Source organism: Vicia villosa, unplaced genomic scaffold, assembly GCF_029867415.1.
Source record: "Vicia villosa cultivar HV-30 ecotype Madison, WI unplaced genomic scaffold, Vvil1.0 ctg.001648F_1_1_3, whole genome shotgun sequence".
NCBI lineage: Eukaryota > Viridiplantae > Streptophyta > Magnoliopsida > Fabales > Fabaceae > Vicia > Vicia villosa.
In genome coordinates, this window is record NW_026705684.1 from 66,429 (window position 1) to 92,837 (window position 26,409).

Genomic DNA, 26,409 nt, shown 5'->3' on the forward strand with positions numbered 1-26,409 from the left:
ACATATTGAAGGCATATTGATATTTAATTTATTCAATATTTTTAGATTAAACCAGTTTTTCCAAATTATTACTAGGAGTATACTACAAGTCACTACACTAGTCATTTTCAAAATAAACTAAAGACAATTTTTTTTGTAGGTAGCTGTTTTTTTCTATTTATTTAGATATGCAGTACTTGATATTTTAAAACAAAAATATATAGTACTGTACTTAATTAAGGAAAAAAAGGATGATAATGGAGAAATAGTTGGCATTTGTTCCAAATTCTTTGGCCAACTATCACTTTTGTTTCCTTCATAGAATCTAATCCCAACAAGATAACGATGAAATAAATATAATCATAAAGTTAGTCAATAGCCATATAAAAACAAAGTAGACTACATATGCCACTTTCACTTTCACTTTTATTATACTAATAATAACCTTTTTTTTTTTACGGATATTATCTTTAATATATTAAAACAGAATACATGTTTAGGCGCTAACTTTAGACCAAAATCTCGCCTAAACACGTGCATCGCACGGGATAGAGTACTAGTTATAATAATTAGTGTTATATATGATTGTGCGAAAAAATAAAATAACTATTCAGTTATAATTCGATTTTTCTTTCATCTCTAACCTAACAACCAAATCTGACTCCATGCAACTTTAAATATGAAATTTACAAATAAAATTGAAAATTTGCAAATGACTTTTTGAAAGTGATAAAGAAAATAAATCAAGTTGATTTAGAAAATTTCTCACCCAACTCCATAGACATTAGGCGCACCACCGAATTAACAAAAATGTCCTTATGCTTTCGTAGATGCATTTCCGAAAAAGAATTTAAAAAAAAAATCGTTTTTTTTCGTAGATACATCTACAGAACCCCTTAAAACATAGTGAAACGTGAGATTTTTCTAATTAATTGAAAAAATATCTAATTAAATTATAAGTTAATTGAGAAAATCCCAAATTTTCAATTAATTGGGAAAAATCTTCCGTAGCTACATCTACGAAAAGTTTTGATGGAGCTTGATTAATTGAGAAAATCCCAAATTCTCAATTAATTGGAAAAAATCTTCCGTAGCTGCATCTACGGAAAAGTTTGAAAGGGTTTGACAATAGAGTGTTTCGTAGATGCATCTACGGAACTTAGAATTTTTCCAATTAATTGGGAAAATCCCAAGATTCACTGTGTTTTATACGCATCTACTGAAGGAATCAAACTTTTTCAAAATATGAAGTGCTTTCGGATGTGCACCTACGGAAGTTGGGGGCAAAAATGAAATATTGTATGGTAGGTTGATAAATTTTCTTGATTTATTATAGAATCAATACAATCAAATAAAGAAGTCAAAAAAGATATCTTCAAATAGAATCATGTTTATTAAATTGAATCGCTTTTTAAAATAGGGTTTATTTTGTGATTTAGGGTTGTAGAATCAATTACATCGAATAAAGAAGCTAAAAAAGATAGCTTCAAGCAAAATCAAGTTTAATAAAACAAATAGCTTTTCGAAATAAAACCTTAGCATATTTACAAATTTTTTAATCACGTTTTTATTGATTGTGTATGAAATTGTTAAGCATGAAAGCAAACAAATATTAAGATCCATGAATGTTTAATGACTTTATAGTATTTACGCATGCATTTATATATTTATACTAAGCCTATATTTAGAATTACTTAAAAATCACGATAAAATGACTCTCAAACGTAAGATAGCAGTGACTCATCAAATCACCAAACATATACTAAAAATAACATTCTCACATTTACAATAAAATTTAAACTCAAATATAAGTAAAATATCATTCACATCCTTATCAACTCGAAAAAATTCAAAAACAAATAACTTTAATGTTGAACCTATTAATAAATCAATATAACCAATATTGAAGATTACTAACATGTCTCTTAAAAAAAACCTAGCATATTCATATATTATTATTACATAGAAACTTAGTAGTCTTTGAGTGGTCAAAGATTAACCTTAACTTTTCCAAACCTCACTTATGTGTCTAATAATTAGTGTTAAACCACATTGGATACCACTAATTTGTAAAGCTATTTCATGCTTCCAAAAAATAGAAATAATTTTGTCTCACATTCACAAAATTTGTATATTTAAAAGTCAATTCTTTATACATGGATGCGTGATTTTCGTTTACCTTTCTTTCTCACTCCCGCTCTAACCAAACTTCTCACAGATGCAAATGTTTTTTCATCTTCATTTATTACCACTAAACCCTAAAAAACTCACCACCCTTCCACCGCCGTAATCACTAATTTCACACTCCTTTTCCCAATTCTCCAACTCTTCATTCTTCTCACCCTTCATTTCTCCATTTATTTACCTTTTCTGTTTTCAAGTCTGAATCTGTATTGAAGCTTCATTTTCTATTATCTCCCTCAAATTTCAGCTCAAGAAACGGGTAAAGGTTTCTATTATGCAACTATTTGCAGTGTTTATTTTTATAATGCAATTTTCAAAAAAATTGTTTTTTTTTTAATAGTGGGTTTTGTTTGGATTGTTTTGAATTATCTAAAAACTGTTGAATCTTGTTTAGGGAAGTGGAAATGATGGATGGTTTTACTGCTATGAATGGTGGTGGTGAAAGGGTTTCTGAAAATGGTGTTTTGGAGGAAGATGAGAGTCTTGGTGATCATATACTTGAGGAAATGGAGTCATTTTTTCTTGATATTGATGAAAGGTTGATTATTTCTAGGATGGTCAGTGACTCTGTTATTAAGGGTGTGGTTAATGCTGTTGAGGAACAGGCAGCTGAGAGAATTGCTCAGAAAGAATCTGAGGTGGTTGGATTGAAGAAAAAGCTAAGTAGGTTAGGTGTTGGTTTGGATGAAGCTAAAAGGCTGTGGTCTTCGGTGCGGTGCAGTGAACCTCGTGATGATGTTACGCACCATTGTTTAGATGGTGTTATGGAGAAGAATGGAACTGTGAAGCTTGTGGATAGACTTAGATTTGAGTTACATGAGCAGTTGAATCAGCTGAAGAAAGAAATAAATAAAATTAGAGGACCTAGTTCCATAAGAAGATTTAGTTCGGGTTCTGATTTGATGGGTTTAGGAGGTATTTTGCAGGAGAGTGTGCCGGGAAGATGGATTTATGTCGATAAAGCTTTTGATAGTCTTAAAGTTACTATGGACTCTTTCTGTACAAGGATAGAAACTATGGATCGATTATCAAAGGCGGCAAATACACATTCTGAGTGGCTGGAGGAGCAAGAGTTTCAGTTGGAAATTGAGCGGATGGTGATTCGCAATTGTATCCAGAGTTTGCAGCAGGAGTTTGAACAAAAACTATGTGGAATTTGTGAATCTGAAAGTATAAATAGTTTGAACCAATTTAAAGAGATCTCAAGTTTGCGTGAGGATTTGGATTCAATTTTTAGAACACTAGCTGTTTACGAAACTGGGACGCTTATTTCTCATGGATCCTTGGAGCATACCGAGGATTGGTGTCATAATAAGAGGGCTGAGCATATCCACTTGAAGCTTTCAACAGATCATTCGCCGCCTTCAGCTGTTGAAGAAAATGGGAAGCACGAGGATTCAAAGAGTGCTAAGCCTGACAGTTTGGATTCTGCCTCACTTAAGAGCATGTCTAAAGATGATTTGATTACTTATATAACTAAGATGAGAAGAAACCATGAATCTCAGGTGCAAGAGAAGACTGAAGAAAACTTTTGTCTAAGGCGGGAACTATTGAATTTGAAAGAAAGAGGTTCTTCCTTTTCATTGAAGAAGGACAAGGACTTTGATTTGTTGAAGAAAAAAATCCCCGATGTCGTCACAAAATTGAATGAAATCCTTGATGGAAATGAGAAATTGCGTCAATTCAGTGAAAACATTGAATCTCTTAGCAGTTTCAAAGATAGATTGGATTTCTTACAAACTGAGAATAGTCAACTGAAGGACATGCTAACCGAGAAGAAGAAGGAAGTTAAGAGTCTCTCTTCTCAGCTTTCTGTCGCCATGGAAAAGTCATCACAACAACAACTGACTGAGGAAAGTTTGTTACGAACTGTTCAAAAGCTGGAGGATGATGTTGGGGATGCACATGCTGAAGTTTCAATTATTAATGATCTATATAAATGTCTCTTTGAAGATACGGAAAGTAAATGTAGGTTCATTACTGAAGAATTGCATCTCAAGAATGGTTTCATGCAAGAAACATATGAAGTAATATTGAAAGATACTGTTGATAGTGTTCAAGCTTCTTATGGATTGAAAATAGAAGAAGCAAATATTGAGGCAGTTAAGATGCAAGGGCTACTGGATATTAATCAAATTATATTCAAAGAAGCTTTGGTAGATGCGGATGAAGCATTAAAACTCAAAGCTGCTGAGAACAAAAAACTAATATCTGAAATACATGTGTTGAAATCAGAAGTGGAAGGAAAGGAAAATTTAGTAAAAGAGGCAACAGATGCTTTGGAACAAGAAAAAAGAAAGATGGAATCTGCCTCTGAACAGCTTGACAATTTAAGAGCTAAGGCAGATAATCAATGTAAATTGATTGGGGAGAACAGCAAAGAGTTGGATGTTACTAAGGGTAATCTGGTTGCAGCAGAAAAGGAAATTGAAAAATACAAAAAGCAAATCTACGAGTTAGATCAAAATCTTGAACAAAAAATGAATGAACTTGGAGAAATTGATAAAGAAAAAAGAGAACTTTGTACTGTTGCAGAAAAGCTACAAGATGCATTGAAATGTTATGAGGCAAAAGAAAGGGAAACCACTAAGCAAATGGAATTAACCGTTAATCTCGTCCATAAATTATTGAAAATGGTTACTGATCTAGAAGCTAGTGTAAATGAAGATATTTCAAGAAATTGTTCGAGGTATGCTATATTTGTGTCAAGAATACCTTATAAGTTTATGATAAACTGCCTTTTCCATGATTTCTTTTTGTTTTATGCCATCTTCTATTAATAAGGGAGTGTTTACTGTTTAGGCTTATTTGAACCTGCAAATACATAACATGTGCAATTTCATTACCTTTGGATTATTCTGAATGTGACGAGCTTCTAATTTGGGGAATTAAGTGATTTTTTCCTCTCCAACATTGAGAAGCCAAATATAAAAATATATTATCATTTGCTGCATATTTTTGTTGTTATTTATTGTGACGAATGCCTTTAGATTGTTCTGCCAGCTTAAGTATATTTATGAATGAGAAATAGCTATAACTATAATGTACTAACGCGAGCAAATAAATTATCTGCAAATTTATATGAGTTCAGCTTGATCATGTTAAACTAACAACCTGGAAATTTTGTAGAGATAAACCAATTTATTTCAAATTAAAATCCTTATATAGAACAAATGGTTGTAAATCAGATTTTATTATTTTAAACTCAATTTCAAGTTCTTGTGATGATTATGGTCAATGGTCAGACGAACCAAGTCATATATTGAATCATCTTTTCAGGCTTGAAAGCATGAATTCTGAGTTCTGTTTCCTCAAGAACAAAGCCAATGCACTTAAAACCATGGGATTGGTGTACAAGCAAAAGTTGGAAACAAAAAGTTCTAATCTTGCAAATGCTGAAGCAGAGGTACGTCATTTAACCAGAAAAATATTTTATTTTACTTTTTTTGCATTTGTTATAGTATTGGAAAAAACTTGTTATATGTTTCTCAATTTTGTGGAGAAGCTGCACAACACGATAGAGTAAATTTTTTTCACAAATTTTTATTTGTCCCCTTTCAATAAAAGTACAGGTGCTGCTCCTATAAGATAATTTTCTTAAATAACTGTAAATGTTGTAAGTGACAAAAAGGAGGATAATTTGTCAATAATTTTAGTCCTTTAATCTTCTAATTTGTACGGCTAATCTTTATCTAACACTAAACATGAACATAGACGAAGAAAGTTATTTTTGATAGTATTACTATTGACAATGAAAAAAAGATCATACAACAATTGGAAAATATGAAAATGCTTCGAGTACAATTATAATTTTTAAAAAGTAAGGTATTTGAGTTTTTACAATATTATATATTTTATAAAAACAATATTTTTCTATTCTGCAAATATTTTTTTTACTATTAACTTGACCCTTCTAAAGATAATTTTTGGATCCGCCACTACTAGTGGCCAGAGAATTATTCTCATGGTTGGTTCAAATGGGTCAAATTGTGAGGATTTGTCATGGTTTCAAATAAATAGTGCCTGTAGAAGAAAAAAAATCTAATCAATGACCTATGTATTATCATATCAAGTTTATGCTGTAAAATTTGTGTTAACCAGCCTTGAAAAGATATCCAATCTTTCAATAGGAGAATGGTATTTTCATTTTACCTTCTTTTCTTTATCTATGATTGTACCTAAGTGTAGTAATTGAACCTATATATGTTCGACTTATCTGGAATTTCAGGTTGATCTTTTGGGAGACGAGGTAGATACTCTTCTTAGACTCCTGGAAAGGATTTATGTCGCACTTGACCATTATTCACACATATTGCAGCATTACCCTGGGGTGAGAATATTTCCCTTTCTACTTATCTTTTTCATGTTTGTGCATATCAGAATGGGTATAGCTAATGTAACCAACTGTGGCATGGAGGAAATTAAGTTATGGCTTGAAATTATATTAATGGAAATTAAGTCATGACAATCGTGGCTAATGTTATTTCTGCATTTCCTGTTGTAGTGCCAGCTTATGATTATTACCAATATCAATGTTTTCATTAGTTTCTACCACATTACTTAGTCTTAGGTTTTTATATTGGGCCTAATTCATCTTTACAAAGCTGATTTGCAAGGGTAGGCCTACGCACAACTTATAAACATATTTCTGGGCCATATCTCATCCAATGTGGCCTTAGTACTAAGATATGTAGAATTGGACCGAAAATGGAAGGTTTTATGTTGTTGAAAACATGGATGGCAGTCCTTCATGGCATGGAGGGAACATGGCACGAAATCACAATCATGTGTATCCAATATTATTATGATAGTACATTATATTTGGCTCTCTGCAACCTGTTAGTGTGATGTTATCATAGTTGTATTAGTATGAATGAGTATAACTCTAGAGCTAGCCTAACACTCCACTCTTCAGCTAAGAATTGTGTCTCATTAGATAGCTACCGATGAAGTTATGCATGGAAGTTCAATCTGTTTTTAGCGTCGAATTGATTTGTTAAGTATAACTTAAAAGATGGTTAATGCCATGATGGCATATTTTCCGTTACAGCTTGCGTGTATCCAAAATTAGCAACAGTAACTATAACATAGGTTTGGAGAGTGCCCCGAGTTCATAAAATTAAGAAAGGGATGACATATAGCAGAACAAATCACAGTTCTCTTGTAATAGTAATTAGTTGTCTTTGTGAAGAAGGTTAAGAGATGGTTTTATTTTCATGAATCAAATATTGTGAACTGCTTTATATCCAAGAGTCAATAAGAAACTGTTCTGACGATTAGTCACTTGTTTTGCAGATTATGGAGATTCTGAAGCTTGTAAGAAAAGAATTGACAGGAGACTCTAGAAAACTTGTTTAATCGTCTCTTCTTGCCAGGTAAATTGACAGACCCCCTTTTGGCGCAATCTGTACCTTTCACGCTCCGGATTCGTAAACCTTTAAGCATGTTTAAATCTTGTAATGGATACAGGTGACGAGTTGTACAGCTATTCACAGGAGTTACATATGCAGCTGGGATGTGTTGCTGCCGGTATTTTCGTTCCCCCTAAAATACATTATGAAGAAAACAACAACAGAAAAGAATCAAGAGCTTATGCAGTTGCTAATGCACCTTCCTTTTCACCATACACATGCTTTTATACACCTACTAGAAGACATGCCTTGTTTGTTTGGCTCTAGCATATACCATAAATTTGGTTTCACAGTTTGGTTTTTAAACTAGCAATAGCATCTGTATATGATATTTTTGTGTAGTGAGTTTTTTTTTTTTAATATGGATATTTATTTCTTGTTTTATGCTATTATCATTGTGTTCTGTAGTGTGCACAAATAATAAAGAAAAAAAAAGGCAAATATAAAAATAAAAACAATGACACTAGTTCCCTAAATTTCTATGTGCCTTAAATAATAAAACACCCCTACTACTAGCATAAATAGTAGTAATGATATAATAAATTAAAAAAAAAAAAACACCCCACATTAACACCGGCATGTTGATTGATGACCTAACTTGCTTAATGTCAACCAAACCTTATCAGTTCTCAAACTTTGGCTTTTGACCATAGCTTTCCACGCTGTCTTTTTATTTTTAGTACATGGTTTCCACTCTGCCTAATATGAACACTAAGAGCACTTACATTATTGAAAAAAATATTTAATACTAAATATGCTACTATTTGAACAACAAGAAATGACACTGTTTAACAAACATCATTCGAAATATACTATATTAAACCTTTATAATCCTAATAATTTTTCTGTTTGTAGTAAGTGCGATGAATGCATACATTATTATTATTATAGGAAGAAACAAAAACTAAAAATGAGGATTTGTACATTGAACCTATTCACCTAATGCTAACGACAATTTTTAATCTCAATCTTTTCGTGATTTATTTAAGTACATGTGATAACATAAAAATAATAATACAAATTTGTAGGAGCACCGAACACTGATTCTGGTCAAGGTTGAAATAAAATAATTGAAATCCCTCAACTTTTGAGGGATGGCACTGTCCCAATTGTGAAGCAAAAATACAAGGACACTAAAGTACGGAATGGCATAGGATAAGGTACGTAGTACATGTTTTTTGTTTTATTCATTTAAAGAGGTTGAAAATTGAAAATGTATTTTTACCAATAAAATAATTATGCTGCTAATCATGTGTTGGGACAATGCCATGTGAATGAAAGGGAAGTGTGAAGAGATTAAAATTGCCTCTTTGTTTTTGGTGCATTTAAGTTTAACCATCAAGCTTAACATAATTATCAAATTTAACTCAAATTAATGATGCAATACTAATACGTGGAATCAATCTTTCTGTAAATGAATTTTGGGATTAAGGCTTGTTTATTTAAAATTCTTATAAAAAGCACTTTAGAAAATACAAATTTGAACAAAACAAATATTTTAAAACAAATTTATTACTTTTTAAATAATTCATACACAAATATATTAAAACATAAAAGTAAAAAAAATAATCACACTTAAATCAAAAAACATAAACGCTAGCAAAAGAACCTTAACCCCTTATAATAGAATAAACTACATTTCAATTGAAAAAACCATCATCAACAGAAAAAGCTCCCTCAGACGACTCATTAAAAACTCACACTCACAAGGCAAAAAACATTCACTCCTTTATTTACTCAGACAAAAGTAGGAGACAAAAGTAGGATTCTCGAACCAAGCATAGAAAGCAGAAGAGTTAGAAGCATGTCTACCAAGATACCATTTACACACTTAGGAATATAATCATATTTTTCACATACTTCACATTGATAAAGGATGTAGAAAACACACTATTGTTCTGCGATTTCTAAATCGACCAAATCATAAAGTGTCAAATCATAATCAAACCATTTATCACCCTAGCTCTACCACCTAGCGATCTAATGAACATGAAAATAAAACTAATATTTCTAGGAAGAATAAAACATTGCCCAAGCCACCTAATAATCTCATACCAAACAGACATTGTGAGGTCACAAGTCACAAGCAAATGATCAACTGACTCAGCACACCGACCGCACACCAGAAACATGACACTCTCATAAGCTACCACAACCCTATGCCTAAAGAGATTAACTTTGGTATAAATCTTCTTTTTGAGGAGTTGCCAAGAAAAAACAACTACTTTTGAGGAATCCAACTAACTCAAGTAAAAGGGTGGACCTGATTCTCCATTACAATTAGAGAAGACCTAAACAAATTACTTTGGAGGAGACAAGAGTAAGTCGAAGCAACAAAGAAAATTCCATCATCTGAATGACTCATACCCAACTATCAAAAATAAGGGATAGGGTCACATCTTGAAAGACTAGAAGAAAATTATGGGTCATCACCTCCCGATAATTAAAGAGAGATCTTTTTCACCTCTGATCTCAAGTCAAATTACCATCCACAAAAATTCCAACCTGTCCAATCCTGTTGGTCAGAGATACTGAACAACCTATGAAAACTAAGAGTTAAAGAGGTATTGCCTACCTACAGATCCTTCCAAAAGGATGTTTTGAGACCCGAATTCACTATCACACTAAAGATCACAGAACCCATAAATAAGTCTTCATCTCCGCTTAACTAAAAAGGTTAAAGTGGAGATCCTGGATCCCCAAATTCCATAACCTTAGGTTTATAGATATTATACCACCTAACCCAAACAACCTTAAATTTTTTAATATAATCTCGCCCAAAAAAACTTCTTCTGAATACTATCTTTTGCCAAACTTTGATAGACGTCTTCAAAAGAGAAAAAAATAAATATAACCCAAATAACTAAATTAATTAAAATCACTTTACTTATGTTTTCAAATGTACTCTAACTCATCTTTTATACTTATTAAAATCACTAAAATAAAATAAATCAAATAAATTAGATGAGTTTCATATTAGTTTGACTGATCCATATAAGTTTTGACAAATTAAAAAGTGTAGTATAGAATCTACTATTGGCCTTTACTATTCTTTTCATATATAACATGATATTATGATACATGTGAATTTTATTTTATCCTTATAGAAAGGGACAAAGCCATGTGACCAACCTCACTAATAATGGAACACCCCATCCTTGTTTCCCTCCTCCTGTTGTTTCCATAATAATAATATTATTATTATTATTATTATTATTATTATTATTATTATTATTATTATTATTATTATTATTATTTTCAATAACAACTGCACCTACTAATCATCAAAATTAGACATAGAAGATAATGACAACTGGCATAATAAAATATGTTTCAAACTTCATTTAATGTGTGCCTATAACTTGTCCTCAAAGGTCTATGTATGTGTTATATTATATGAGAAAATCATATTATTAATATTAAATATAAGATTGTGTAGTATATAATAAGATTATCATTTTATTTTTATTATTCTCTTAATTATAAAATTTTCATTTTCAAAAAAAAAAAAGGTTCTTATTTTGAGACTAATTTTGCAACTGTTACCATTACTAAGATACTAGTACAATGCACAGTTAAACTAAAAGGAATGGAAAAAGCAATAAAGTACAAATTTAGCAGTGTCAGATTCTTAGCTTGTTGTAAAAGATACAAAAACAAAACCAAACATAGATGAAATTAAACTTTTCCTATCTGTTTCCAACCACACCCCATGTTGTCATTTCCTCTTTTATTTATTCACAAAAAAATCCATACTTTGTGACATCTCTGATTTCCTTGTTTTTTTGTCAACAACTACATTGCCATTAATTCTTCAACTTCAGATCTGTGGATTATTTTCTGTGTGTGTTTTTGTTGATGATTCATTGACTTCACCAAAAACTGGAGGTGGGTTTTCTTTTTCAACTCTTTTTTAGTATCCTAGTGTTGAAAATGAACTTTCACATTCACATTCACATAACCCAGATGATTTTTTTACCTAGTTTGTTATAAAGGTTTCATCTTTCACAAACCCTTTTCTTTTGGGTTGTTGAATTTCATTTTCCTTGTATAGAAATATTGAAAAATATGTTTTTTATGTGATTGGATTTTGTTTGCTTTCTGGGGTTTCTTGCTTGCAATTTTTGCTTCTTTTGGTAAAATCATGATGAGGAAGGTGATTGGGGAGGGAGTATTGATTGTGCTGATTTTGATGATAGTGAGTGAAAATGTTGAGGCTCAACCAAAGTCAATTCTTATCAATTGTGGTTCAAATTCTTCTGTGAATGTTGATGGTAGGAGATGGATTGGGGATATGGCTTCTAATAACAATGTTACCCTTAATTCTCCTGGTGTTGTTGCTTCCACTGATGCATTGAGTGGGAATTCAATCTATGAGCCGCTTTATCGAACTGCGAGAGTATTTACGGCTTCTATGAATTACACAATCAGAGGAGTTCAGGGGAAGTATTTTGTTAGGTTCCATTTATGTCCCTTTGAGATTGTGGACCACAATGTGAATGAGTCCTCTTTTGGTGTTGTTGTCAATGGTATGAAGCTTTTGTCGGAGTTTAACGTTGCGGGTAAGATATCCGAAAAGAATGTGAACTTGCAGAATTCTGGAAGGAATTCAAGTTTGTTCTTTTTGGTTAAGGAGTATATTCTTGATGTCGATGATGGTTTGCTTCTGATTGAGTTTGTTCCGAGTAAAGACTCGTTTGGCTTCATCAATGCCATTGAGATTGTTCCGGTTGTTAGTGAGTTGTTTGATGGTTCGGTCGGTAAAGTTGGTGGTGGAAACTTGAATTTGGCTGGACACGGGATGGAGACTATGTATAGGTTAAATGTTGGTGGGCCCGAGATTCGATCGAATGAGGATCCCGATCTTCGGAGAATTTGGGAAGTTGATTCTAGCTATATGATCACGGAAAATGCCGGAGTAGGAATGAAGAACAGCTCTAATATTACATATGCTTCTGTGAATGATACTTCAGTAGCTCCTCTCCTTGTGTATGAAACTGCAAGGGCAATGTCCAACACTGAAGTCTTGGACAAAAGGTTTAACATGTCGTGGAAATTCGAAGTAGATCCTGATTTCGATTACGTCGTCAGGTTACATTTCTGCGAGCTGATGTATGATAAGTCAAACGAGAGAGTATTCAGGATCTACATAAACAACAGGACAGCTGCGGATAATCTCGATGTTTTTGTTCGAGCAGGAGGGAAGAATAAAGCGTATCACCTAGATCATTATGATTCCGCGTCGATGTGGATGGGCACGCTTTGGATTCAACTAGGTCCTGATACCGCTGCTGGTGCTGCGGGAACTGACGCTCTCTTGAATGGTCTAGAGATTTTTAAGCTTAGTCGGAACGGGAATCTTGCCTATGCCGAGAAATACAACTCGGCTGGGAATTCGGGAAGCAAATCAAAATCAAAAGTTCTTTGGATTGGAGTCGGAGCAGGTATAGCTTCTGTGGCTATAATTGCATGTATAGGTGTCTTTGTTTTCTGTTTCTGCAAAAGAAGGAGAAAGGAATCAAGTGATGCCAAAAACAACTCTCTCGGTTGGCTACCGATATTCCTTTACGGAGGGGCTACTGTAAACAGCACTGTAGGTGTCAAGGGATCAAACGGAAATCAGAAGTTATATGGATCCGTGGCCTCAACTGGAGCTGGGAAACGGTTTACTTTGGCTGAAATCAACGCTGCAACGAAGAGTTTCGATGAGAGTTTGGTAATTGGAGTTGGAGGCTTTGGTAAGGTATATAAGGGAGAAGTTGATGATGGTGTGCCCGCTGCAATTAAGCGCGCCAATCCGCAGTCTGAACAAGGTCTGGCTGAATTCGAGACCGAAATAGAGATGCTCTCGAAACTAAGACACAGGCATCTAGTGTCTTTGATTGGTTTCTGCGAAGAGAAAAGTGAAATGATTTTGGTTTATGAGTACATGGCGAACGGAACTCTAAGAAGTCATCTATTTGGAAGTAATCTCCCTCCACTAACATGGAAGCAGCGTCTCGAAGCTTGTATAGGTGCTGCAAGGGGACTTCACTACCTTCACACAGGAGCCGACCGAGGAATAATTCACCGAGATGTCAAAACAACCAACATACTGTTAGACGAGAATTTCGTAGCCAAAATGGCTGATTTTGGTTTGTCAAAAGACGGCCCTGCTTTCGAACACACTCATGTTAGCACTGCTGTGAAAGGAAGTTTCGGCTATCTCGATCCAGAGTATTTCAGAAGACAGCAGTTAACCGAGAAATCAGATATTTACTCTTTCGGAGTTGTTCTGTTTGAAGCTGTTTGTGCTAGAGCCGTGATAAACCCTACATTGCCTAAAGACCAAATCAATCTCGCAGAATGGGCGTTGAGATGGCAGAGAGAAAGATCGCTCGAAAAAATCATCGATCCACATCTTAAAGGAAACTATTGTCCCGAATCATTGTCTAAGTTTGGGGAGATAGCCGAAAAATGTCTCGCTGATGATGGTAAAAGTCGGCCTACCATGGGAGAGGTGTTATGGCACTTGGAATATGTGTTACAGCTACATGAAGCTTGGCTCAACATGGACAACAACAATAGCACAGAAAATTCCTTGTCTAGAGTTGAAGTTGGGCAAGAGCATTCAAATCAAGAAGAAGAAGATGAAGCATGACCTTATATTATATAGTTAATATCCTCTACAGATTCTTTTTATTTGTTTTATTGAATTCAAGTTATTTACTATTATTACTATTTTTAGCATCTGATTTGTGGATGTATTATGTATACATGGTAATGGATTTTCAAACATCTGTCCAACAAAAAAAATGTTGATATTTGTGATATGCACTATTTTTTGGATTGAATTGTAACTAAATGTATTGTTACTGGGATCTTTCTTCTCAAAAGTTCATATCAATAGCTTCATCAGCTTCTTCTGTAAAGTATATGAATTTCCATTTGTCTTTGCCTATCATCTAAGGATCATGCTAACCATCTCAGTTTTATAAACAGCTCAAAGTCAATATCTGAGTGGACAAAAGTATCCCTAATGTATTTTAATGTTGTGTTAAATGTACAAGTGTGAGCACTAATCTAGAATAATTAAAATATATATATATATATATATATATATATATATATATATATATATATATATATATATATATATATATATATATATATATATATAGGTTCGTTTGTTTTGACTTTTTTTTTAAATGATTTTTATAGTGTTATATAATTGTGTAAAAAACTTTACAAAGAAATTTTCCATAAAAAATTTCGAATGAAAATTTAGTTTGAATAGTTATTCTTAAAATATTAGTTTAGGTATTTCATTTTTTTATTGAAATTTTTTTGATATTAAAATTTCAAAAAATCACTTAATTTCAAATAGATTTTCATAAAAATCATTTTTGAAATATCACTTTTTGAAAAAATTGCAATTTTGACTATGTTTTTGTCTCGAATAATATTTGTTTATGTTATAGGATGTCAAAAGTAATGTTTCAATTAGGAAAAAACAAATATATAAAAGTTTGTAATATTTTGAAATACGGTTTTGTAAAATATATTTTTAAAAATACAAAGAAAAATTCAAATTTTATAAAGCTAAAACAAACAAAGCCAATTTTTTAAACTTAATTTAAGGTTTCGCTTTGGTCTCTTAACTAGAAAACATTACACTTTTGTCTCTTAAAAATTGTTCCATTAGCATTGTTGGTCCCTTTTATTAATTTTTCTAAAAAATCGTTAACTTTTGCCAACGTGGCATGATAACTAGGATAATGAGTCAACAAATTTGACTCAAATTTATTTTAAAAATTGATATTTTATTTCAACTTGAGGGTTTTGTTTTGGGGGGTTAAACCCCCCCCCCCCCCCCCCCCCCCCCCCCCCCCCCCCCGCAAATTGTTAATAATGTGTAAAACAAATATGACAATCAAAAGTGGCAATGCAAGTTTATTGTTCCCTATGAGCCCTAGAGCCAACATCATCAAACAATGAACCATAACCATGCACAAAATTCCCTAAAGTTTGAATCTTTAAATCCACAACATTAGATAAACCTTTAGTAACAACATCAGGAAGTGTAAACCTCAAAGATATCATTGAAGAAGAAAACACATCATCAATCGCCTTACATGAATTTGATCAACAGAACAAACCAAGACTCAAGAACAACAACATGAACCGATAACGGGTTTGCGCTAACATCATTAGACGCATCCACCATTTATAGGGTTTGCGCTTGCACAGGCTTTTTCTGCGACGAGTTTGTGGGGGGAGGTTTGAGGGGAGAAGGCGTGAGGGAGAAGGTCGCCAACGATGTCGATTGAGTGAAGGGAATTAGTGGGAGAGGGAGGGTTGATTTTGTCTTTATGTCGAGGGAAAGAAGAAGAGGATGAGATAAAGGAGAAAAGAGGAAGGTCACATAATAGATTTTACAACCTCCCTTAAAGTAATGATGTGATGATGGAAAGGGAGAAGAGAAGAGAGGAGAGATCTGAACGAGGAAGAAAAAGAGATGAAGAGAACAAAAGGTGTTGGCTAGGATTGAGGAAGAGAAGAGAGAGAGATATATCTAAATACTTAATTAATAAAATAATTTTTAAATAAATAAAAAATTCACGTAAATAAACAAAAAAGTCATGTCAGCAAATAAAATTGTATCAATAATGTCATGTAAACAAATTTAACGTTTTTTTTCAAAATATTTAACGGAAAAGACCATTTTGTGTAATAGAACATTTTTAAGGAACTACTATGTAACATTTTTTAGTTGAGGGACCAAAGCAAAACAATAAATTAAGTTAAGGGACCAAAAGATGCATTAAATATTTTTTAAACTCAAATAATCTAAGTCCGCATTTTGTATGTAGAAAAACTTATTTAGGCCAAGTACCTGAAAAGACAAGAAAAAAAAAGATTTATTATCATTGGTGACTTAGGGCTATATAATGAAAAAGGAATTAAAATAACACTTACATCATTTATCTACATGAAACTTCTATTTTGTATGCATTATCATCAATCCTTCAGAGCATTTGAAAAATGTCCATTTCTTTTATGAAAAATGCTTATTCCACCCTTAAAGGCTCTCACACCATCGAGGAAAGTCTATTTTGTCCTTAACATTTGGAGATGCATCTCTGGACACACCTATTTTTACCATTCCTCAGTCCAAATTGAAGAGGCGCCCTTGTTATGCTAAAAATGAATCCATATATGCATCTTCGTATGTGTAAAAAGTACTTTCGAATATGCATTTCCGTAAACACCGTTTATTCAAAAGTAAGTGGGTAGTCCGAAGATGCATCTCTGGATGCTATTTTTTTCATATTCCGCGTCAACACCCTTCCCTCTTCCACCTTCTTCATTTAGTAGATATTTTGTATAATTTTGTTTGTGTTTATAATGCAAGTGCGATGGAGAATGAATGTCGGATTAGGGCTAAGTGTGTGTCCCAAATCGCGTTAATACGACGTGAAAGAGTCGCTACCAGGACCACAAGGCCACAAATTACTAATGAATCGTTTGATGCTCCGTCTTCTTCATAGCTCCGGCTGTCTGGTTCTTGTAGCCATAGTCGACCCTCTCAGGCATCTCTGGCAGCAGAAGCCCCGAAATTCGAGGAAGAAGCTATGGAGGAAATCCCTGTCGACATTTATTAAGAGTGGTTAAATTTTTTAGGTTTGCATAAAAGATTGAGTTGGAGAACATGAAAGATATGAAAAGGATATAATGATGAATTAAAAAAAATTATTTAATATAAATTTATATTATGTGGCAAATATTTCTAACTTGGAGTCATAGTAACAGTGTTATGTATAGTTAAATGTGCAAAAGTGGTGAGGGACAAAAAAAATTTAAAAGATGGTGAATTAGAGGATAAGCAAAATTGAGTTTTAAAATAGGAAGGTTAAAAAGTTAAAATTAGAGGTGGCAAAATGGGTCAGGCCCGACGGGCGGGCCCATTTGACCCACCATTTTTGGCGGGCTGAGGTTTTCGGCTTGGTAGCTTAAGTTGGCTTGCCCCGCTAACGCGCTTAAAAAAGCGGGCAGAGGCAGGGCGGGTTTTCCTGCGGGCTTTTTGTTAAAACTTTAATTTTTTTACTTAGAATTAAAATAACTTTAACTATAAAAACAACACTCTTCTCTTAGGATTATATTGATTGAATTGCATTATAAATTATTATACAAATAAATTGAAGGCTTAAATGCAGTTTTGGCCTCCCAAATTTCTCAATTGTTTGATTTTGGTCCCCCATGTTCCAATTGCATAATTTTGGTCCTCAAATTTTGTAATTGCTTGATTTTGGCACCCCAAGTTCCAATTGCTTGATTTTGACCCCTTAAATTTGTCTCATTTTGTATTTGATAGGCCCCTGATGATGTGTGGACTAAATTCTATTTTTTGTTGTTTTTTATCTTTTCTTTTTTTTTTTTTAAATTTTCTTCTCTACAATTTTATTTTTCTTCTCTTTTTAATAGTTAAACTTTGAATGTAATATTTAAAAAAATTTAAATATTTCATTCAACTTATGTGTAATGGTAAATTATTTTGACAAAATAAAATAGACCACTACTTAATTAAAATAACAAATTTTTTGGCCAATAACTCCATTATAGTTAAACATAAAGTCCTAAAGTCTAGCAATTCTATTAGTCACATAGAATTTTAATTTTTTATAAGGGATATTGCATGCTTGTTCATATATTCTAAGTTGAATGAAATATTTAAGATTTTCAAAATATTATATTCAAAGCTTAACTATTAAAAAGAGAAGAAAAATAAAATTGTAAAAAAGAAAATTAAAAATAAAAATAAAAACAATAAAAAAAGAGAGAAATTTAGTTTACAAATCTTTAGGGGACTATCAAATGCAAAAGGGGACAAACTTGAGGAGCAAAAATTAAGCAATTAAAATTTAGGGGGCCGAAATTAAGCAATTAGAAAATTCAGGGGACCAAAATCAAGCAATTGAAAAATTTGGGGGGCCAAAAATGCATTTAAGCTTAAATTGAATTATAGCTATAAGATTCTTTTTATAACTTTCTAATATGTGTTGGTTGAAAAAGTTTGAAATAAAAGAACAATTATATGGAATGAAAAAGATTTAAGTTGTCAATATATTAGCTCACATGTTTTCTTTAGAAACATATGTTGATTTTAAGAAAATGAAGGATTTGATTCGTGTATACGTGTGGCAAATTTATGATTTAGCTATTAAAGAATCAATCAATATAAGAGTCCATATGATGTGAACAGTGAGAAAGTCAAGTGTTGATATTTTATGCACTGTAATTGTTATCATTGTTTGTCTTGTGTAAATTATTAATTGGGTTCTATTTGTAGTTGGTTTTAAAATAGAATTAGGATAATATGTGTTGCTTATTTATTTATTTATTTATTTTGATACATTTTTTATCGTGCTTGAGTTGTTTTTATTGTAATTGGTCTTTACTTATTTTATTTTTTGAACTCTTTGGACTTAAAATATGTTGAAGTTCTATTATGCGTTGTTAAAAAATATCTTTTGTCGGTCTTTTTGAAAATGATTAAAAAATTGTAAATTATGTAATAAATTAAATTGTAAAATAAAAAAATAAAAATATTGACGGGTCGGTCCGCCGACCCGCCAACTCGTTAGTAAATGGGACGGCCTTGACTTTTGAACTCAGACTCCTAAGTTAGTCCGCCTCGTCCCGCCCTACTTTTGGACGGGCTTAAACAGAACAAGCCTAAATGAGGCGGACCGACCACTTTGTCACCCCTAGTTAAAACCATCCAAATAGAGGACCAAATATAATAATTATTATTATTATTATTATTATTATTTTTAATTTGTCATTGATTTCTATAAACAATTTTTTAAATGTTTATAAATTGAATTTAGATTAGAGATTTTTTTTTCTTCCAATTTAAATATGAGACATTGAAATCTTTTTTTATTCAAATTTGGACTATAAAAACCCCTTTTCATTCAGAATTAGACTATATAAACACTTTATTCTATTTAAATTTAGGTTATTGGGACCTTTTTTTTCATTTAAAAATGTTAATACAATTAAGTTAATATTGTATCTAAATAATACATTCTTCCACACATCTACAATAGAGAATTGTCTTAAATGAAGGCTATAATACAAACAATAAAGTATTAACTCAGATGGAAATCATAATAGTTTGATGAACTTCTACCTCAAATTGTTACCTAAAACATTAATAAATAATCTATAAATAAAAAGCATATAAGTATTATAAATTTGTAAATCTACAAAATACAAAATTGTAAAATAACATAACATTATAAAAATAATATGTTGACAAAATTGTAGATTAAAAAACCATTAAGAAATTAAAGAGATAAATATAACTCAAGTGTTTTTTGATTTATTCAAATAAAGAGATATAATTTATAAGTTTAAATAATGACAAAGATGAAGATACGAAATACAAAATAAACACTTTTATTTTAAAATAGAAGATTTTAACAATATATGACAGATATAAAAATAGTTAAAAAAAAAAGAGATGGGTTGAATAACAATGGGCTTGAAAGATTAGAAGATAAATAATACAAAGATGAACATACAACAAAATAAACACTTATTAGTTTAAAACAAAAGATTATAACAATATTACGCTTAAAAAGTTACAGATCTATAAATGACATATCTAAAAACGAAAGCTAGCATAAATGCTCTGGATAGAGAGTATCAAAAACGAGAAGACAGACTTGTGTACTTTGATTTTGTTTGTTCGAATTTTGAAAATGGCCGAGGTTTTAATTTTGAGAGAAAACACAAAAAGATGACAGACATAGAAATGAAACAGTTAGGTTGGTGATTTTGAGAGAAAACAAAGAGATAAAAGAAGAAGTGAAGTGGATAGGGTTTATTGTTAATGTGTTAGTATTGAGATATATATTGGGCTTCAACAAATAACCCAGTCGAGAAGATTAATAAGTCGACCGAGCTCGATTTTTTTTTGGATTGAATTAGACCAATCTAACCAAACCAATATTATCCACTTTAAACAAGATGACCAAACTGTTTGACCCATAGACCCGAGTTTGACCCGACCGAAAGCGTTCGGGTAGAATGAGCCAGTAAGGTATCATTGAACGATAGATTTTTGTCCACCCTTACTTACATCCACTATATAAAAAAGAGACAACATTGCTACATATGTATGACTAAATCAAGCAGTAACAATAAGGGAAAACTTTATCAACCCCATAGAGTGAGAGCGAACACATTGAAAACCTGATTTTACACTTCCTATATTGTAGAGATGCATCTCTAGACGCACCAATACACACGAAAAGATGCACTTTTGTAACCTTCCCTTAAACATTTCCACCCACCAACACGAAATTTAGCATATGCTTCCCAAATCCAAAAAGTCTTAGTCATTAATCTAGAAGCAGATATGTAAAAAGGAAGCATAATCAAATTCAAGAAACACTTGCAAAAGTTGTTGTATTGTCATCTCAAAAATACTATATATAAGACTATAGATTCATAAAATCCCTTCAAAGTTGTTTTATCCTTTAAAAATTTGTTGAATTTGCATATTTGCAAGTTGAATTTTCGTATAGTCCCAAAATCTAAACCATTAATATGCAATTGTTAATAAATGACTTAGAAGTTATGATGAGGCCTTCAAATAAAATCCAAGTGAAGGTTACAAAGGTGCATCTTTGGAATATTTCGGAGATGCATTTCCGGACTAATTTTGAGTAAAATGGGGGTGACTTACTTATGAAGTACTGAGATGTGTGTATTATGAGTATGTCCGGTGATGCATTTCAAAATTAAGGGGCATTTTTTGGTTTTTCATTGTGGTGAACTAGAACCCCATAGTGTGGGTAAAGTAACCCCCTGACAATAAAACAAAAATCGATATTATGCACCCAAACAATTAGAAGGATGTAATCACAATGGTTTAAATCATAAGCAAAACATTTTCTTCTAGATTTGACCAAATATTGAGATAACACTTCAATGTTCTCTAGCAAGTGGCTTACACTGAACTCTTGTTGACAAAAAATGATATTATTTCTCATCTTCCAAATACTAAACACTAATTAACCAAATAAATTATTTTTTTCTCCCACTCCTTGCATGCATGCACAAACAACATTTTTCTACAAATTTTAAATCAATCCAAGATAGAACTCCAAAAACTGTCCCAAAATAATGACAATAAAAAACAAGTGATAAATATTTGTTTCCTTACCATAAATTACAATTTGGTACATAAATATATATTTTCACAAAGTTGATAAGTTGAAAGTCGAACTAAATATTGCGAAGGAGGCACTATCTCAAGAGCATGAGTCGTTGAAGACTGTTGTTGAGAAGTGTAATGAACAAAAGCGTTCAAAAGCAAAGATGAAAGAGGAAATGGAGAAGGCGGAGGAAGACATCAAATACGCCAATGAGAATTTCGTTCAAACAGAAAACAAGGTGAAAGATTATGAGGAATCCCCCAAGGCGACATTCTTCTCCTAGAAGAACCGGAAGGACAAATTGTTAGAGTGTAAAGATAAAATGATCGAGACCTCTTACAAGTACTTTAAATGTGCTAAGGAGCAAGTGGTATTTTAGCTTGAACCTCTTTTGTATCTTTAGTGGGTATTTATGTGGCTTTCATTCCCAAGTTTTATTTTGGGGTTCAGATCCACAAAGTTTACTCCCTGTACATCTGGTGCCGGGTCGTTGATTACAACCATCGTCTCCTTCCTTACCCTTCGTCTATCTTGATAACATATTGAGGTGGTTTCCCGGTCTCCTAAGACTTCCAAAGCGCCAGTGAAGTTACAAGTATTTATGCATATATACAAGGTTGATAGTGCGACACTAAATAGGTTGAAAGCACACCTGCATATGATTATATTGTGCGAGGGCATAGCGTTTACCAATAGGTACCTGACGTTTATCATTTTTCGCATTTTCATTATGCCTAACCACTATCTTGAGGGTGATGTTGTCTTTCATCAGCACATGTTCCCCATAGAAGCTAAGCAATTAGCGTTGGAATGCTCGTAGATCATCAGGATCTAATTCAAGCCTTTCAAATATGTCATAGTATACTATATATGTGGATCCCCAAAGTCAATTAATGCACGCTTGATCTCCAAATTGTCACGTTATGTTTTTATGACCATGGGATCATTATCACGAGGATGAATTCTGGTGGCGTCCTTGTCGAAGAATGTTATTTAAGGTTTTATAGCATTCCTAGAGCTCGATTTGGAGATGACAGAAGAATCTTCCACATTCATAACTTGATGGGCATATCTTATGCGGGAAGAGTTGGATTGTCCTTCCCTTGCAAACTCTCCAACTATGGTATCGAGAGTGCGATGGATTGGCCGATCATCCCCCATCCTCGTCGTTATTTTGTCATTTATTGATATGGGGCTTCCTGGTGTGTCTCACCTTTAATATATAATTCAACTCGTGCCATTATTACTGCAATGGAAGTCACTGATTTTTAGGTAGGGACTCATTACAGTGCCCGACCCTCAAGCCATTATGAAATGGCCTTACAAACATTTCTTGGTTCAGGTGTACAAATTTGATGGTTGCCTCATTAAACGAGAAATATTCTCCCTCTACGATTCAGAGAAACCTTGGCGGATATTGGATAAGCTTGTGGTTGATACCTTTTTGGCTTTCTTGCCAAAAACTAGTGGATTAATTTTTTCATTAGGTTCTGGTAGCTAGTAATTGACAAACATGGTAAATTCATGTACAACCTTAACGTGGCGTCCGTGAAGGTGGTCCTTGAAAGGTGCTAAAGATTAACTTACTTTCAAGGAGTCAATGGCACTGATGGTAGTTATTTGATTGTTGATGGATGCGACGTGCTCTTGAAGGTTATTCCTTCCGTCAAAATTCGTTAATGAGGGGGTGGAAATTTTGGAATCGGGCCCCCAATGTTTGTCAAAAGGAGATTAGAGATCCTTGATTTCAATTTCTTCAAGAGGTCGACCTGCTGCTATTAATGCTAAATGTTGACGATATTATCTTCCAAGGCTTGGTTGTGGAGGTGTAACTCTTCCATAACAACTTGTATTTCTAATATGGCCCGATGATTATAGTTGGAACTACTACCAATTGATGTGATGCCTCATGTTTGTACTAACTTGAGGACGACGATTGAGGCGGTCTCTAATGGGGATGTAGGTGTGGCCTATATTAGTTGTACTAGAGCCCTACAATGGACACCAGTTATACTTGTAAAAGTGCAATAATTGTGAGGAAGAGATTGCTCAAGTGGTGATTGTGAGAGACTTTGTATGTTTCTCTTTGTAATTTGTGGATGATCCCTTTTCCAATTCCAAGATTGAGTTATATAGAGGATCAATAAGCTAGGAAAAACAATTTCTCCCACTTTCAAGAACGTGGGAGTAAAGGAATACAAGTTCTTCCCCCAAACTGTGGGGCAGCCAATTTTCCCTTTTGAGTGATACTTCTAAATTATTGCTACTCGAACACCTCACGAACCACATGTATTAAGCGAAATAGACCCTGAATACTATTTCGGGAAACTAAGTCTATTTCGAACGACTAACACCATTGTGAGTGATAAGCTCATTTCAGACGCTCGTCCAACCTTCAAACGTTTAGTTCCCCCTTACAACTGTTTTATCATAGATTATGTTGACAATTTATTTATAGACCCCTCTGTTTTCTTAGGGACCGCGGTGAAAACCCCAAAATATACTTATATTTCGGAAGTGCATCTCCGGATGCACCTTTTCCTGGAAAAAAAAGCGATTTCGGATGTGCACTTCCGAAAAATGCATTTTTTTTAAAAAAAGGTGCATCCGGAGATGCACTTCCGAAATAACCCCTTAGGATATTTCGGAAATGCACTTCCGAAATATCATCACAAAGTATATTTTGTGGTTGAATTATAGTTTCCTTTTGAGATTCACATAGCAAAGATTCTTCAAGCATGGTTTTCTTTCGATAACGCCCAAATTGAAGTAATTATAGTTTCTGAAAGTGTAACACCCCTTTTCTAACCTCAAATTATAACATACAATTCACAGAGTAATCATGCATAAAGGAAAAAGGGCGTCACATGTTATTTTTATTAACATGAAAACCTAAAACAAACATCCAACATTCATAATATGCATTGATCATATTGTAACACAATCCAAAATTCTCATGCTTTCATAAAAATATGCATAACGCTCGCGGAATAATAGAATTGCTATCAACAAGTTCAATGAATATATCCCATACTATCTTCATCTACCAATTCAAATAACATCACAAAACATACTATTTTGAAATTCAAGATCTAGGCCACATAGCCTTTAAACAACATATCCGGATATCCAACCAATACATATAAAATAACAATATCCAAACATAAGCACAAGTCAAAAGAAACCCCCCAAGTGTTACATGATCAGAGCATATGACTCGCTACCTAATCAAACAACAAACTCAGGAACTCTTCGGCTAATCCTCAATCAAGCTACTACTCGTCTGAGCCTGCACGTTACCAACAAAGGGTAACATTCAAACAAAAGGGTGAGAATTCAAATTATTATAGAAAAGATAATAATGGGAAATACAAAAACAAAACCAAGCAATATATTCCACAATTCATCACTCTTCACAAAACATGCTTTCAGATCCATACATCAAAGTTAGCATGTTTAGAATCGACCAACCAAATTCCATCATACAAGTAATCATATCCAATTACCCATTCAACAATTGTAATCCAATAATGAAATATCATCAAGTATACAATTATCAATTCATAAATTCCATATATATGCATCACTCATCAAATAATCAATCCACACAAATCATACCACATAATCACACAAAACACAATTCACACTGACATGTGCGACTCGAGTGTGACTCTATGCAATATGCATGTGGATCCCTCTGTTATCATTTTCGGCAAGCCAATTGTCATTCTCTACAGACTAGATAACCACCTCAAATCCCCATTCGGCGTTAATCTTTCAAACCCCATTCCTGATAGGTTTGGGACAAGCAAATAATCTTCGCGAGATTACCCTACATTGCCACTTTCAAAGACTCATGCTTGTGTAAGTATGCAACAAAACAAGACTCATGCATTTAAGACGATCTCTATCTCTTAAACTACACAATCACATCTTTCCAACATTGCACAATATACACAACATGATTTCACTTCCAAACAATGCATCACTTAACATACATCAATCAATCACATGTATTCAAGTCTAGCATTATCATTATTCAATCCACATCTCGATACATACACATTTAAATGATCATTACCAACAAGACACATTCAAATAGTGTATATATATATATATATATATATATATATATATATATATATATATATATATATATATATATATATATATATGAGGAGGGATCAAATTACACCCGAAGAGTTACACCACGAGTTACACTCGTTCAATAACTACATCTCGAAATAATATTTTTTAAATTCAACCGTTGGATTGAAACATAATATCATATAGATCATACCTATAAAGTTTGAGCTTAATCTATAATGATTTACTATATCATCAAGATATCCAAAGATTAACGTCAAAATGAGCTTTCATATAACGTTAATTTTGATGTTATTCAATGACATAGTAAATCATTATAGATTAAGCTCAAACTTTATAGGAATGATCTATATGATATTATGTTTCAATCCAACGGTTGAATTTAAAAAATATTATTTCGAGATGTAGTTATTGAACGAGTGTAACTCGTGGTGTAACTCTTCGGGTGTAATTTGATCCCTCCTTTATATGTATATATATATATATATATATATATATATATATATATATATATATAT

At 32.8% G+C, this 26,409-nt stretch overlaps 2 protein-coding genes across 3 annotated transcripts; both read left to right on the forward strand.

Annotated features, from left to right (window-relative positions):
* The first annotated feature begins 2,133 nt into the window (after positions 1-2,133).
* On the forward strand, positions 2,134-7,936 carry LOC131636143 (WPP domain-associated protein-like). 2 transcript variants are annotated; one of them, XM_058906799.1, is made up of 6 exons: positions 2,134-2,422; positions 2,558-4,852; positions 5,443-5,569; positions 6,392-6,493; positions 7,459-7,538; positions 7,633-7,936. In XM_058906799.1, the coding sequence occupies exons 2-5, from the start codon at positions 2,568-2,570 to the stop codon at positions 7,519-7,521; spliced, it is 2,577 nt and encodes an 858-aa protein (XP_058762782.1). In that variant the 5' UTR covers positions 2,134-2,422; positions 2,558-2,567; the 3' UTR covers positions 7,522-7,538; positions 7,633-7,936. The 2 variants fall into 2 exon arrangements, with proteins under 2 accessions (XP_058762782.1, XP_058762783.1); XM_058906800.1 differs by having other exon boundaries at positions 2,563-4,852.
* Positions 7,937-11,203: 3,267 nt separating this feature from the next.
* Positions 11,204-14,465, forward strand: LOC131636133 (probable receptor-like protein kinase At1g30570). The gene has a single exon (XM_058906786.1). It carries the CDS (start codon positions 11,719-11,721, stop codon positions 14,212-14,214), a length of 2,496 nt encoding a protein of 831 aa, XP_058762769.1. The 5' UTR covers positions 11,204-11,718; the 3' UTR covers positions 14,215-14,465.
* The last annotated feature ends 11,944 nt before the right edge of the window (positions 14,466-26,409 follow it).